General features: G+C 44.0%; 1 protein-coding gene across 1 annotated transcript; it reads right to left on the reverse strand.

The window, feature by feature from the left end:
* Positions 1-7,413: 7,413 nt before the first annotated feature.
* Positions 7,414-8,241, reverse strand: LOC138903457 (uncharacterized). The gene has a single exon (XM_070191430.1). It carries the CDS (start codon positions 8,239-8,241, stop codon positions 7,414-7,416), a length of 828 nt encoding a protein of 275 aa, XP_070047531.1.
* Positions 8,242-12,282: the final 4,041 nt, after the last annotated feature.

Here is a 12,282-nt window from a genome sequence, read left to right on the forward strand (position 1 = left end):
AAAGGTCACAACTAGAGCTATTCTTTACCAATCAACTTGTTTCTAACCATAAGGTCGAAGGTAAATATGTTAGTACCAAGTGAAGCCTGCTTGAGACACCTTTTTTCATTACTACTATATATACAAAAACATAAATAAAACGGACTCAATCCCTTAAGAAGGTTGTCACGCCATCCATCGTTGGGAAGAGCTACATGGTTCACACAACATTCACCTTTGGAAAGAACCGTGGCATTAAGAAAACAAAAGGCTTATTGTTCACACAAAACATAAAAAGAAGCTAACAACTTAAAAAGAAGCTACTAAAGTAAATAAAAAGCTATGCTACTAAGGAAAAACAACAAAAAAAGTTATGAAATAACTACAGAAAGTAGACTGAATATGTACAAAATGAAGTAAAGTGAATATATCCATAATGGAAATGAATATATACATCGAATGGTAAGAATATATACATACCAAAAGTGAAAATAAAGATAAAGAAAAATAGTATAATGGTTATTACATACCAAATGTCATCAAATCAAAATGGACCACCCCCCAAATGAAAAATAGCATTGTCCTCAATGCTCATAACAAATAAGGACAAGGAAAAAGGGTAGAGAGTAGAGAAAACTCCCTATGTGGTCTTTGTATGCATCGGGTCCTCAACATGGACGGGGTCCTCGGCATGCATGGGCTCATCAGCACCCTATGTATCCTCTAACTGGATCTCCACATCCTCTGACTGGGGGACTACGGGTTGCTGAGCATCTGAATCAGCTCATCAGCAGTATGTGAAGTGGCAACCGGCTCCTCAGACTAGCTGGCTGCTGCCTCTGATGCCTCGAGCACTGCTGCATGTGCTGATGGGATTGTCTCCTCCATGAGCAGGTCTAGTGGAATATCACTAGAAGAAGCAATCTTCTCAACCTCTTTGCTCAACTTCTCCACTGACTCCTTAGATGCCTGAGTCTTCCGCTTCTTCATAACCTGCTTCCCCAAATCCTTGATAATCCTCCCATGTGTATAAAGAGTCTCTCGGATCTTCTTCTGGTCATCCAGAATCTTCTTCAAAGAGTCCTCCACTGATGGAGGTACCTGAAGCTCTGATGGGGCTAAAGACTGTGCTGCCACTGCAGTGGATATGGCAGTCAACTTTGTGGTAGTTGCCTGCATCCAGTTGTTGAGACCGAAAAGTGTCTGTGAAACCCGCAGTGCAGTCTGAAGGTAGGTAGAAGATGTGGGCACTGGCAGTGGCAATGAGAGGGATGGTCCGGAGGAAGGAGGAGGCATGGTAGCTCCTTCGACAGAAGTACCGGCTATTGTGGAGGGCTCGACAACTGACCCGGTGGCCACTACCCCTGGCTCTTCAGACTGGCCAGTGGAGGTAGTGGCTTTACCCTTGAATTTAGGGTTGTCTGCTCCCTGGAGGTGGTAACATGAGAAAGGCTTTTTAGCCTTCACCTCTACATCAAAATGTCTCGTCTCTACCCCTTGGTCTTGGAAATACTCTGTGAGGAAGTTGGGGTAGGGATAGGATCTTTCTTCTTTCTGGACTGCATTGGAGATGTTGTAGGATATCAAGTTTCCTACATTAATAGGATAGCCTGCCATGATGGAAGCTACCAATACTGCCCGGGGGAGTGGAAGGACATTCTCATGCTGGCACGGGTCAAGACGGCTGCACACGAATGTTTGCCACCCTTTTGCTTCAAAGTTAAGAGTGGATCTGACAATTTGAACTCCTGCTGTGAGCCATGCATGTGTTGTCCCCGGAATAGCAAGTATATCAGCTAGCTATGGGCGAACTGCATCACCCAAGGCTAGCTTCTCCAGGTATTGCACTACCTCGACCTCCTCAAATCCTATATACGTGTTCAGTGTGTGGCCATCAAACATGATTTTCAAGTTCCGGAACTTCGTCACCTTTGTACCCTTTTTGATGTGGGCAACATTGGCATAAAATTCCTTGACGAGGTATTCATTGGCATCTTGCAACCGGCTGGCAAACCATTTCCATCATTTTCTCTCCGTAAATTGCTTTAAGACATTCGGATTGTGCTGGCTTAGGTCTTTGGTTATGGATTGTCGCTCAAGAGTGAGCGACCTTTGGGGCCACCATTCCCAAAATTTTGCATACGCCTTCTCACTTACAAATCTATCAGCCCACACCTACGACTTCCTTGATATAGCTAGGCCTCCCACAATTGTGTCACCCCCTCTCCCGTCATTCGGGGCCTCATCATCATCATCTAAATTGATTGGGGTAGCTGTTGTGGCAGGTGTTGTAGCAAGCGGGGAAGATGGTTCAGATGCCTGACTACCTCCCTCTGAGCCATCAGAAGAACTAGAGGAGGAGGTAGGTTCATTGACTAAACGTAGTCTATTGGGGAATTGTTGTGATTGTGCCCCCGGTTGTGGTTGTACAGAATCCCCCTCAGAAGTTTCCCGGGATGTGAGGTATTCACTAGTGTCTGAGGAGTCCGGAGGTGGTCTACTGAGAGTAGTCTTTTTGCCCTAGACTTTCTGGATTGCTAGTGGCATGTTAGGTTTTCCTCTACCCCGACCTCGGGAGGATTCTGCCCTCCCTTTGGAAGTATTACCTCGACCACGAGAACGCACCATTGTTTGCAACACACAAGCAGTGAAAGTCAGTTAGAATTGGGGTTCAATATATGTTATTGAATTACAGTTGAAAAGAAAGACATTGCTTCTTAGAACAGGGAAGCGCGGACCGCACAAAAGTGAGTGCGGTCGCGGACTGCCCATCGCGGACCGCACAAAAATGAGTGTGGCCGCATAATACCCATCGCGGACCGCACAAAATTGAGTGCAGTTGCGGAGATCCCAGGTTCAGACTACTGGTTCTCTGAAGTTACCTCAGCGCGGACCGCATACTTTTGAGTTCGCCCGCAAAAACTCATCGCGAACCGCACAAAATTGAGTGCGACCGCATAATCAATTTGTTGAGTTTCTGAAGTTTAATTGTGCGGACCGCACAAATTTGAGTGAGGCTGCAAAAACCAATTGCGTACCGCACAAAATTGAGTGCGGCCATACAAACTTAGCAATGACAAGTTCCTTCAACCTAGGGTATCGCGGACCGCTTAATTTTGTATGCGATCACATACCCTAGCGCGAACCGCACAAAAATGTGTGCGACCGCGAAATTCAAATCAGAGCGGCACTGAAGTACGATTAATACTAGGGTTTTCACTAATTAGGCATGATTTGTGGCAATTAAACAATAAAAGCTACTAACCCCAACCTCCATTATGCATTCAAACACTACCCACGTGCTTCTAAGCAAGAATTAAGCATCAATTTGACATTTTTGCCATGAATCTAATCCTGGATAAAAAGAACACTAAAACAAAGAGAAAAGAAAAGAAAAAGATGAAATTAATTCATTGAAATCAACAAAACAGTAATGAAATGTAGTAGGAAATCAACACTTGATGAATACGGGATGAGATTGAAAACAAGAAAGAGTGCACTGTGCTTTAGTCTAGCTTGAGAGGTTAGAGTGTGTAAAGTGTGAATAGTCTCAAAAAGACCTATTTATACTCTGACCATGTTGGCCCACCGACTTACCTGAGTGCGGCCGCATAATTTTGGTGCGGTCCGCACTCTTTACCTTTTCTAACTTAGCAGCTGATTCAGTGACGCGGTCCGCATAAAAATGGCTATGGCCCCACAATATGTGCGGTCCATAAAATTTTGATCGCGGCCGCGATTTTGTCAGGCCAAACTTTAGAGAGTTGGAATTTTCTATCTTTCAGCTGTGTGACCGCACATAGAATTGTGCGGCCGCGAAGGGCTTGTGCGGTTCGCATAATTCTGGAGCGGTCCGTACTATTTCACCACTTGGCCAATTTTTGTCTTGTCAATTTTCTGCACTGCACACCCAATTCCTGCATACACTTCACAAACCATTTAGTCAAAAATAATGCCTAATCTAACAAGAAAATCAAAATAAAGAAAAACACATGGGTTGCCTCCCAAGAAGCGTCTGATTTAACGTCACGACACGACGCATGTTACCATTATTCATTTGAAATGGAGCAATGCCACAACATGGCCATCATCAACCTTACCAAGGTAGTGTTTCACCTGGTGCCCATTGACTTTAAAGATCTCACCATTTTTATTTTTCAAATCAAGAGCACCAAAAGGAGTCATATGTACCACTTCAAAAGGACCACTCCATTTTGATTTAAGCTTTCCCGGAAACATCCGTAACCGAGAGTTGAATAAAAAAACAAGGTCACCTTCTTTGAATTCTTTGTTCAGGATATACTTGTTATTAAGGTACTTCATCTTGTCCTTATACAAGGACGAACTGGAGTATGCATAAAATCGAAACTCATCAAGTTCATTCAATTGCTCCACCCTAAGATTTGCAGCTACATCCCACTCAAGGTTAAGCTTCTTCAACGCCAACATAGCCTTATGCTCAAGTTCTACCGGGAGGTGAGAAGCTTTTCCGAACATTAACCGATACGGAGACATACCAATTGGTGTTTTGTAAGCTGTTCTATAAGCCTAAAGAGCATCGTCAAGTTTCTTCAACCAATATGTCCGGTTGGCATTCACAGTCTTTGATAGAATACTCTTGATCTTCCGGTTGGAGACTTCAACCTGTCCACTTGCTTGAGTATGATAGGGGGTCGACACTTTGTGAGTCACACCATACTTAGAGAGTAAAGTATCAAAAGCTTTGTTGTAAAAAGTGTGATCCCCCATCACTAATGATGGCCCTTGGAGTACCAAACCTTGTGAATATGTTCTTCTTCAAGAAAGCTAACATACTCCGAGCTTCATTATTGGGCAAAGCCATGGCTTCAACCCATTTGGACACGTAATCCACAGCTACCAATATATAGGTGTTCCCACATGAGCTCACAAATAGACCTATAAAATCAATGCCCCAAACATCAAAAATATCAATCTCCAGGATCGTGGTGAGAGGCATCTCATTTTTCTTGGAGATCCCACTGGCCCTTTGACATTCATCGCAACGCTTAACGAGATAGCTTGCGTCCTTGTAAAGGGTAAGCTAATAGAATCCACAGCTTAACACCTTTGTAGCAGTTCTCGCTCCACCATGGTGACCACCATATGGAGAAGAGTGGAAAGCTTCAAAAATACCCAATTGTTCTTCTTCTGGTACATATCTTCGGATAACACCATCAGTACAAATTTTGAAGAGATATGGCTCATCCCAATAGTAGTCCAGGCAGTCTCGTTTGAGCTTCTTTCTTTGGTTTGAGGAGAACTCATTCGGAACAATGCCACTCACAAGATAGTTGGCCACATCGGCAAACCATGGCATCCCAGTCATAGAAATGGAAAGGAGTTGTTCGTCAGGAAATGAATTATTAATCTCAAGGTCATCATGTGGCCTCTCTCCTCCTCCAATCGGGACAAGTGGTCTGCCACTTGATTATCACTACCCTTTCGGTCTTGAATCTCTAGATCAAACTCTTGAAATAGAAGCACCCACAAAATCAACCTTGCCTTAGAGTCTTTCTTGCTTATCAAATAACGAAGTGCCGCATGGTCGGTCTGAACAATCACCTTTGTACCCATTAGGTACAGACGGAACTTCTCCATAGCAAAGACAATGGCTAGGAGTTCTTTCTCGGTCACCGTATAGTTGACTTGGGCCTCGTTAATTGTCTTGCTAGTATAGTAGACCGGATGAAAGATCTTATTAATTCGTTGCCCCAATACCGCACCAACCGCCACATCGCTTGCATCACACATGAGCTCAAATGGTTAGCTCCAATTTGGCGCGGTGATAATAGGAGTGATAGTCAAATTATACTCGAGTAGTTCAAATGCCTTCATACAATCTTCATTGAAAAGAAACTTGGCATCTTTCTCCAAGAGTTTGCACAAGAGGTTTACCACCTTAGAAAAGTCCTTGATGAATCGGCGGTAAAACCCTGCATGACCTTGAAAGCTTCGCACTCCCTTTACGGAAGTAGGGGAGGGAGTTTGGATATCACTTTAATTTTTGCTTTATCAACCTCAATACCATTCTTGGAAATTATGTGACCGAGGACAATGCCCTTCTTGACCATAAAGTGACACTTCTCCCAATTTAACACCAAATTAGTTTCTTCACAACGTGCCAATACCTTATCCAAGTTATCCAAGCACTCTTCAAAACACCCCCCACGATAGAGAAATCATGCATGAAAACCTCAAGAAAGTCCTCCACCATATCGGTGAAGATGGACATCATACACCGCTGAAAAGTTATCGGTGCATTGCATAACCCGAATGGCATCCGCGAGAATGCGAAAGTGCCATATGGACAAGTGAAGGTGGTATTCTCTTGGTCTTCAGGTGCAATAAGAATCTGGTTATATCCGGAATATCCATCCAAGAAGCAATAATAAGCACGTCCGGCTAACTCATCCAACATTTGATCAAGAAATGGAAGCGGAAAATGGTCTTTCCGCGTAACTTTGTTGAGCTTTCTATAATCCATGCACACTCTCCACTCGGTGACAGTTCTTGTGGGCATTAATTCATTTTTGTCATTTGTTATCACAGCCATGCCCCCTTTCTTTGGGACACATTGCACCGGCAAGGTCCACGGACTATCGGAAATGGGGTAAACCACCCCGACATCCAACCACTTGATGATCTCTTTCTTTACTACCTCTTGCATGACCTCATTCAATCGTCTTTGATGTTCCATGGAGGGTTTGGCATCCTCCTCCAAAATGATTTTATGCATGCAAAAGGCGGGGCTTATACCCCGAATATCCGCCAATGTCCAACCTATTGCTTTTTTCCTCCTTTGAAGCACCGCAAGGGTGGCATCTATCTGCACATTAGTTAAGAACGAGGAAAGAATAACATGTAAAGTGGAACAAAGGCCTAGAAACTCATACCTGAGGTGTGAAGGACAAGGCTTTAAATCCAATGTGGGAGGCTCTTCGATTGAGGGCTTTGTTGGTGGAGTCTTCCGATTTTCGAGATCCAAGGAAAGTTTTCGGGGCTTATAAGTATATGATCTCATTCCTTTAAAAGCATTGGCACATTCTACAAAGCATTCCTTCTCGTCCTCATCATGATTATACAACACAATTTCCAAGGTATCTTCCATATTTATCACGACACTTGTGTCATCAACAATTACTTCAGTCACAAGATCCACGATCGAACACACTTCGTTGCTATTTGACTGCCTCATTGATTTACAAACATGGAACACCACTTTTTCATCGCCCACCCGGAAGGCGAGCTCTTCAGCTTCCACATCAACTAAGGCCTTCCCTATAGCAAAGAAAGGTCTCCCCATAATGATTGGCACCTCATAGTCAACCTCACAGTGAAGTATCACAAAATCTGCGGGAATGATGAACTTGTCGACCCTAACTAACACATCATCAATTATCCCCAATGGCCTTTTCATTGTTCGATCCCAATCCCCGACGTTTTGAACACAGAATAGGGCATCAAGTTAATGCTTGCCCCCAAATCACATAAGGCTTTGGCGAAATCGGCACTCCCAATTGTGCACGGGGTTGTGAAAGTACCGGGGTCTTCCAACTTTGGAGCCATGGAGTGCACCATAGCACTCACTTGATGTGTCATTTTGATCGTTTCACAGTTTGTTGATCTCTTTTTTGTTACCAAATCCTTCATGAACTTAGCATATATCAGCATTTGTTCTAAGGCTTCAACCAACGGCACATTTATGGACAAACTTTTCATCATATCAATAAATTTCTTGAATTGATTCTCATTGTTTTGCTTTGCAAGTCTTTGAGGGTATGGATAAGGAGGACTTGACATTGGTACCTTAGCCTTTGGCACTACCGGTTCCGGCATGTCAGTCACGTGCTCCCTAGACGGGTTCACTTCTTCTTCCATCTCCTCCATATTTTCATCAATATCAATCCTTGCTTCTTCATTAGATTGAATATCATTGCTTATCTCATCATCATCTTGCACCAACACATCATCACCCACATGTCTTCTTTGGTTTGAGGTACTAGCAACTCCACATCTCTCACTTCTTGTTGTCACGGCCATTGCATGCCCCGTATTCCCACCTTTAGGGTTCACCACCGTATCACTAGATAGTGCCCCCTTTGGGCGAGTATTTAAAACTTGAGAAATTTGGCCAAGTTGAACCTTCAAGTTGCGGATAGAAGTGTCGTGGGAGGCTAATTGGGCATTGGAGTTGATGTTTTTCTCCATCATTTGCTTAAACATGTTTTCAATCCGTCCCATTTCACTATTGGAAGAACTAGGACCTTGCGACGGATATGGAGGTGGGTTGTTTGGTTGTTGATACATCGGGGGGCCTCTAAAAGCCCGCTCCCCGATTTCCTTGATTGCTATTGTTCCAACCCCCTTGATTATTGTTGTTCCCCCAATTGCTTTGATTGTTGCCACCCCAATTACCTTGATTATTTCCTCCCCAATTGCCTTGATTACCCCAATTGCTTTGATTATTGTTGTTGCCACCACTCCAATTTCATTGGTGGTCTTGGTTGTTCTAGTTTCCTTGATTTCCTTGTGATCTCCATTGTTGATTTGGAGCATTGCTTCTTTGACCTTGATAATTGTTGACATGTTGAACCTATTCATCTTGCTCATCATATGAATCATCTTGATTATACCCACTATTACTTTGCTCAAATTGTTCCGGATGGTTTTGTACTTGTTGACCTCGTTGTCGTCTCTTGTTTACCATCATGTTCACCCCTTCCATAGCATTCACCTGTTTCGACCCTTGAACCTATTGAAGCTGAGCCTTGGCCAATCGGTTCATGGTGGTTGTCAACTCCGCAATAGCTTGCCCATGATCATGTAGCTCCTTGTGTAGGTGAATAACATTTGGGTCACCCTGAGGAACATTGGCTCTACTTTTCCATGCCGAAGAGGTGTCCGCCATCTCATCCAATATTTCACAAGCTTCGGAATAAGGCGTGTTCATGAAGTTACCCTCAGCGAATTGATTTACCACACACTGATTTGTTGTGTTGATCCCCTTGTAGAAGGTCTGTTGGATCATGGCCTCGGTCATCTCATTGTTCGGGCATTATTTGACCATGGTGCGATATCTTTCCCAAATCTCATGCAATGGCTCATTGGGCTCTTGTTTGAAAGCTAAATTTCATCCCTTAGTGTAGCCATGTGCCCCGGAGAGAAGAATTTGGCAATGAACTTCTCGGCCAACTCATCCCAAGTGTGGATGGAATGATTGTGCAATCTCTCTATCCAGTGAGTTCTTTGCCCAACCTTGGTTTTTGTTCAACTTTTGACTCATTTGTGAGTTGATTTTGATTCCTTTGGCTCGTTTTGAATAATTCCTGCAAGCAAGTATATTTTATTAGTTTCTGGGAATACCTTCAAGCATCTTTGGCCTAAAACACAAGTAAAAGAGAGCAAATAATATGTTAAAATCTCTACTTATCAAAGGCTACCCCCGGCAAAATTATAAAAGGTTTCGATAATATCAAGCCTCGAAAACTCTAATGAGTACAAAATTGTTCGAACTCTCGAACAATTCCTTATTTCATGCTAAGGCATTATAATTTTTGCGAATACAAATGATAAAAAAAAAAAAAAAAACTTTTTCAAGATGAAAAGGGGAGAAAGCCATAAATAATCTTTTTACAAAAGCCTAAGGGCTGTTTTGGCTTTAAGTTCGAGAGACCATCCTCGCTCAAATAAAAAACTAAGGTTTACCTTACTTCGAGTTCGAGCAAGCACTCACTCGATCGTAAAGCCTAAGGGCTATACTAGTCCGGTTTCAATCAAATTATCTAAACCTCAGACCTTAGAATACAACTTCATAATTGTATAAGGCAGAAAGGAAGAAAGTTTTTATATATATGTAAAAAACCATTTACAAGGGCAGCATGGCCCGATCAAATTTCTCTACAAAAGACTGAAATGGTCTTAAAAGAAACACAAAAAATACTAATCCTAAAGGACTTAGTCTTCTTTGGGAGCAGCATCGAGGCCTTCTCCTCTTTCAGATCCGCTCATACTCCCAGAATCATCATCATCAGGAAAGGCCAATACTCTCGCTTCAGCTTCAAGCTCCTTAGCATTCTCGATCTTGGCTGTAAGATCAAAGCCACGAGCATGGATCTCTTCGAGAGTTTCCCTTAGAGACTGGCATTTGGCATGCTCGGCAACCCAGTTCACTCGAGCTTGAGAAGTTTCGGCAACCTTCTTTTCTCGAACCTCAGCAACTTCAGTGTCGGACCGGTAGACGGCCACCATTGCATCAGCATTAGCCTTGGCCGTTTCGACCTCCGATTTGGCCGCTGCAAGTTCTGTGACTAGCCTCTCTCGATTGGAAGTTGCTGAACCCAACCAAGACTGGAACTCCTCAATTTTCTTAGCTTGTACCAAGGCCTTCTCTTTCAAGCTTCAGAGTTGGGTCTCAGCCGAAGCCAGTTAAGCTCGGACAGCCTCATTTTCTGAGGCAAGGCGGTCCATGTTCTTCTTCCATGCCTCGGCCTCCGCTTTCACTGCACCACTTCCTCACGAAGTTGTCCGATCACATCAAACTTTCGCTAGACCTGTGGGACCGAACTGTTAGCCACCACGCCCGAGTCAGTGTCATTAACTTCAAAGATTCTTTTTACCTGCTCGGCCAAATCAGCTTGTTCTTTCTGAGCTGCTTCTAGCTCAGCCCGAAGTCCTTTTGCTTCCCCTTATATCTGTTCACTGAGAAGCTTGAAGGCATCTCTCTCCTCAGTAAGCCCTCGGATTTTGGCTTCGTACCGGCTTAGCTCCCCTCGGGATCAGAAGAAAGCCTCGTAATGAAGCACAAAAGCCTATAAAAAAATAGAAATAAGGAATTACATAATGGGAAAAAAGTACAAGTCTAAAAATTGACAAAGAAAATATGAACTTACCCGGTTCAGGGGCCTGTTGAGCTTCGATAAAAAGACAAGGCGCTCCCACCTCGTCCATCTAGGCTTGGTATTCTTCCATGACCAAACATCGAAGGTAGCTAGCCACCCCTACGGGGGCAGCAAGAACTCGGGCATCATCCGGGACCATGATAATGATTGTTCGCTTGTACCCGGGATCAGCACTAGGGGCCGAAAACTGATTGGTCAGTTTAAAACTCGAGTAAGCCTCGCCCAAACTCTTCTTCGGAACCTCCAAGTCACTCAGACCGGTGACACCTTCTACCCCAACAAAATAACCACGAAAAGAATCTTCCTCTCCGTGGGCTCCTTCCCCGTAACAAGTCTCTACGGCTTGAGCGTCGCATATCATCGACTCGAAAAATAAAGGAAACGAAGGGGAATCCCCTATCTCTATTTCCCTAAGTGGGTCTTTTGGGGCGCCACCTCCGTCTTGGGGAGCCTCGAGCCCGGTTTCTGCACCAGCATCCACCACCTCTTCAACGGTCTCTTTGCCCCGAGACAAGGAATTTTTGATTCCTCTTGGCTCGGGGATTGGGCCGAAGTCTCCTCCTCGACCTCATCGAGCCTAGAAGTAGCAATATTAACTCCCACCGGTTCCAAAGTTCTCCGAATCTTGGTGCTAGCTCGCGCACGGGACACCGGCCCAGAATCATTTTCTTTCTCTTCTTCTTCTTCTTCCCTTAGCCTTTGGACTGACTCCGTAGTCAGTGGGATTATGTTCCCCTTGGGTTTACAGGCTGTTCTTTTCTTGGGTTCTTGACCCTCATAGTTCAAGGCCCTTTTTCTCTTATTCTCCTTTGCATGTTTCGAGATAGGTGGTGAAACTTCTTCATCATCGGATGGGGGTCTCATAGTTGCGTCCTTTCTGAGACTTACAAAAGGAGAAAGTAAGTAAACTCATGTTTGAAAAAATGTTTGAACGATAGACAAATCGGTAAGTCAGGAAGAAGGTTTACAATGAGTACGAGCCTCCCACCGACCCTTTGACAAATCACGCCATGCGCGCTCGGCGTGTGTTGACATCGAGACTAGGCTCCTAACCCAGTTCTCGAGGTGGGGAATCGCACCCGGCATCCAAGCAACGACTGCATCTAGAAAAACACTGATAAGAAAGGAAGAAGAAGTAAGAACAACGAACAGAAATTAAAGACGGAATCATACTTACGTTTTATATTCCATTTCTCAGGAAATGCATGCTCTCAACCGGGATTAGGTCCGTGATCTTCACCCGAACGAACCGACCCATCCATCACCGATCTTTGTCTTCATCTATACTCGAGAGGAGCGACTTGGTGGCCTGACGTTGAAGCTTTATCGGCCCACCTCGATAGAGTCGAGGCCTATATAATCTTATGAGGTGATCAAGGGTGAA

This window comes from Nicotiana tomentosiformis, chromosome 12, assembly GCF_000390325.3.
Source record: "Nicotiana tomentosiformis chromosome 12, ASM39032v3, whole genome shotgun sequence".
Lineage (NCBI taxonomy): Eukaryota > Viridiplantae > Streptophyta > Magnoliopsida > Solanales > Solanaceae > Nicotiana > Nicotiana tomentosiformis.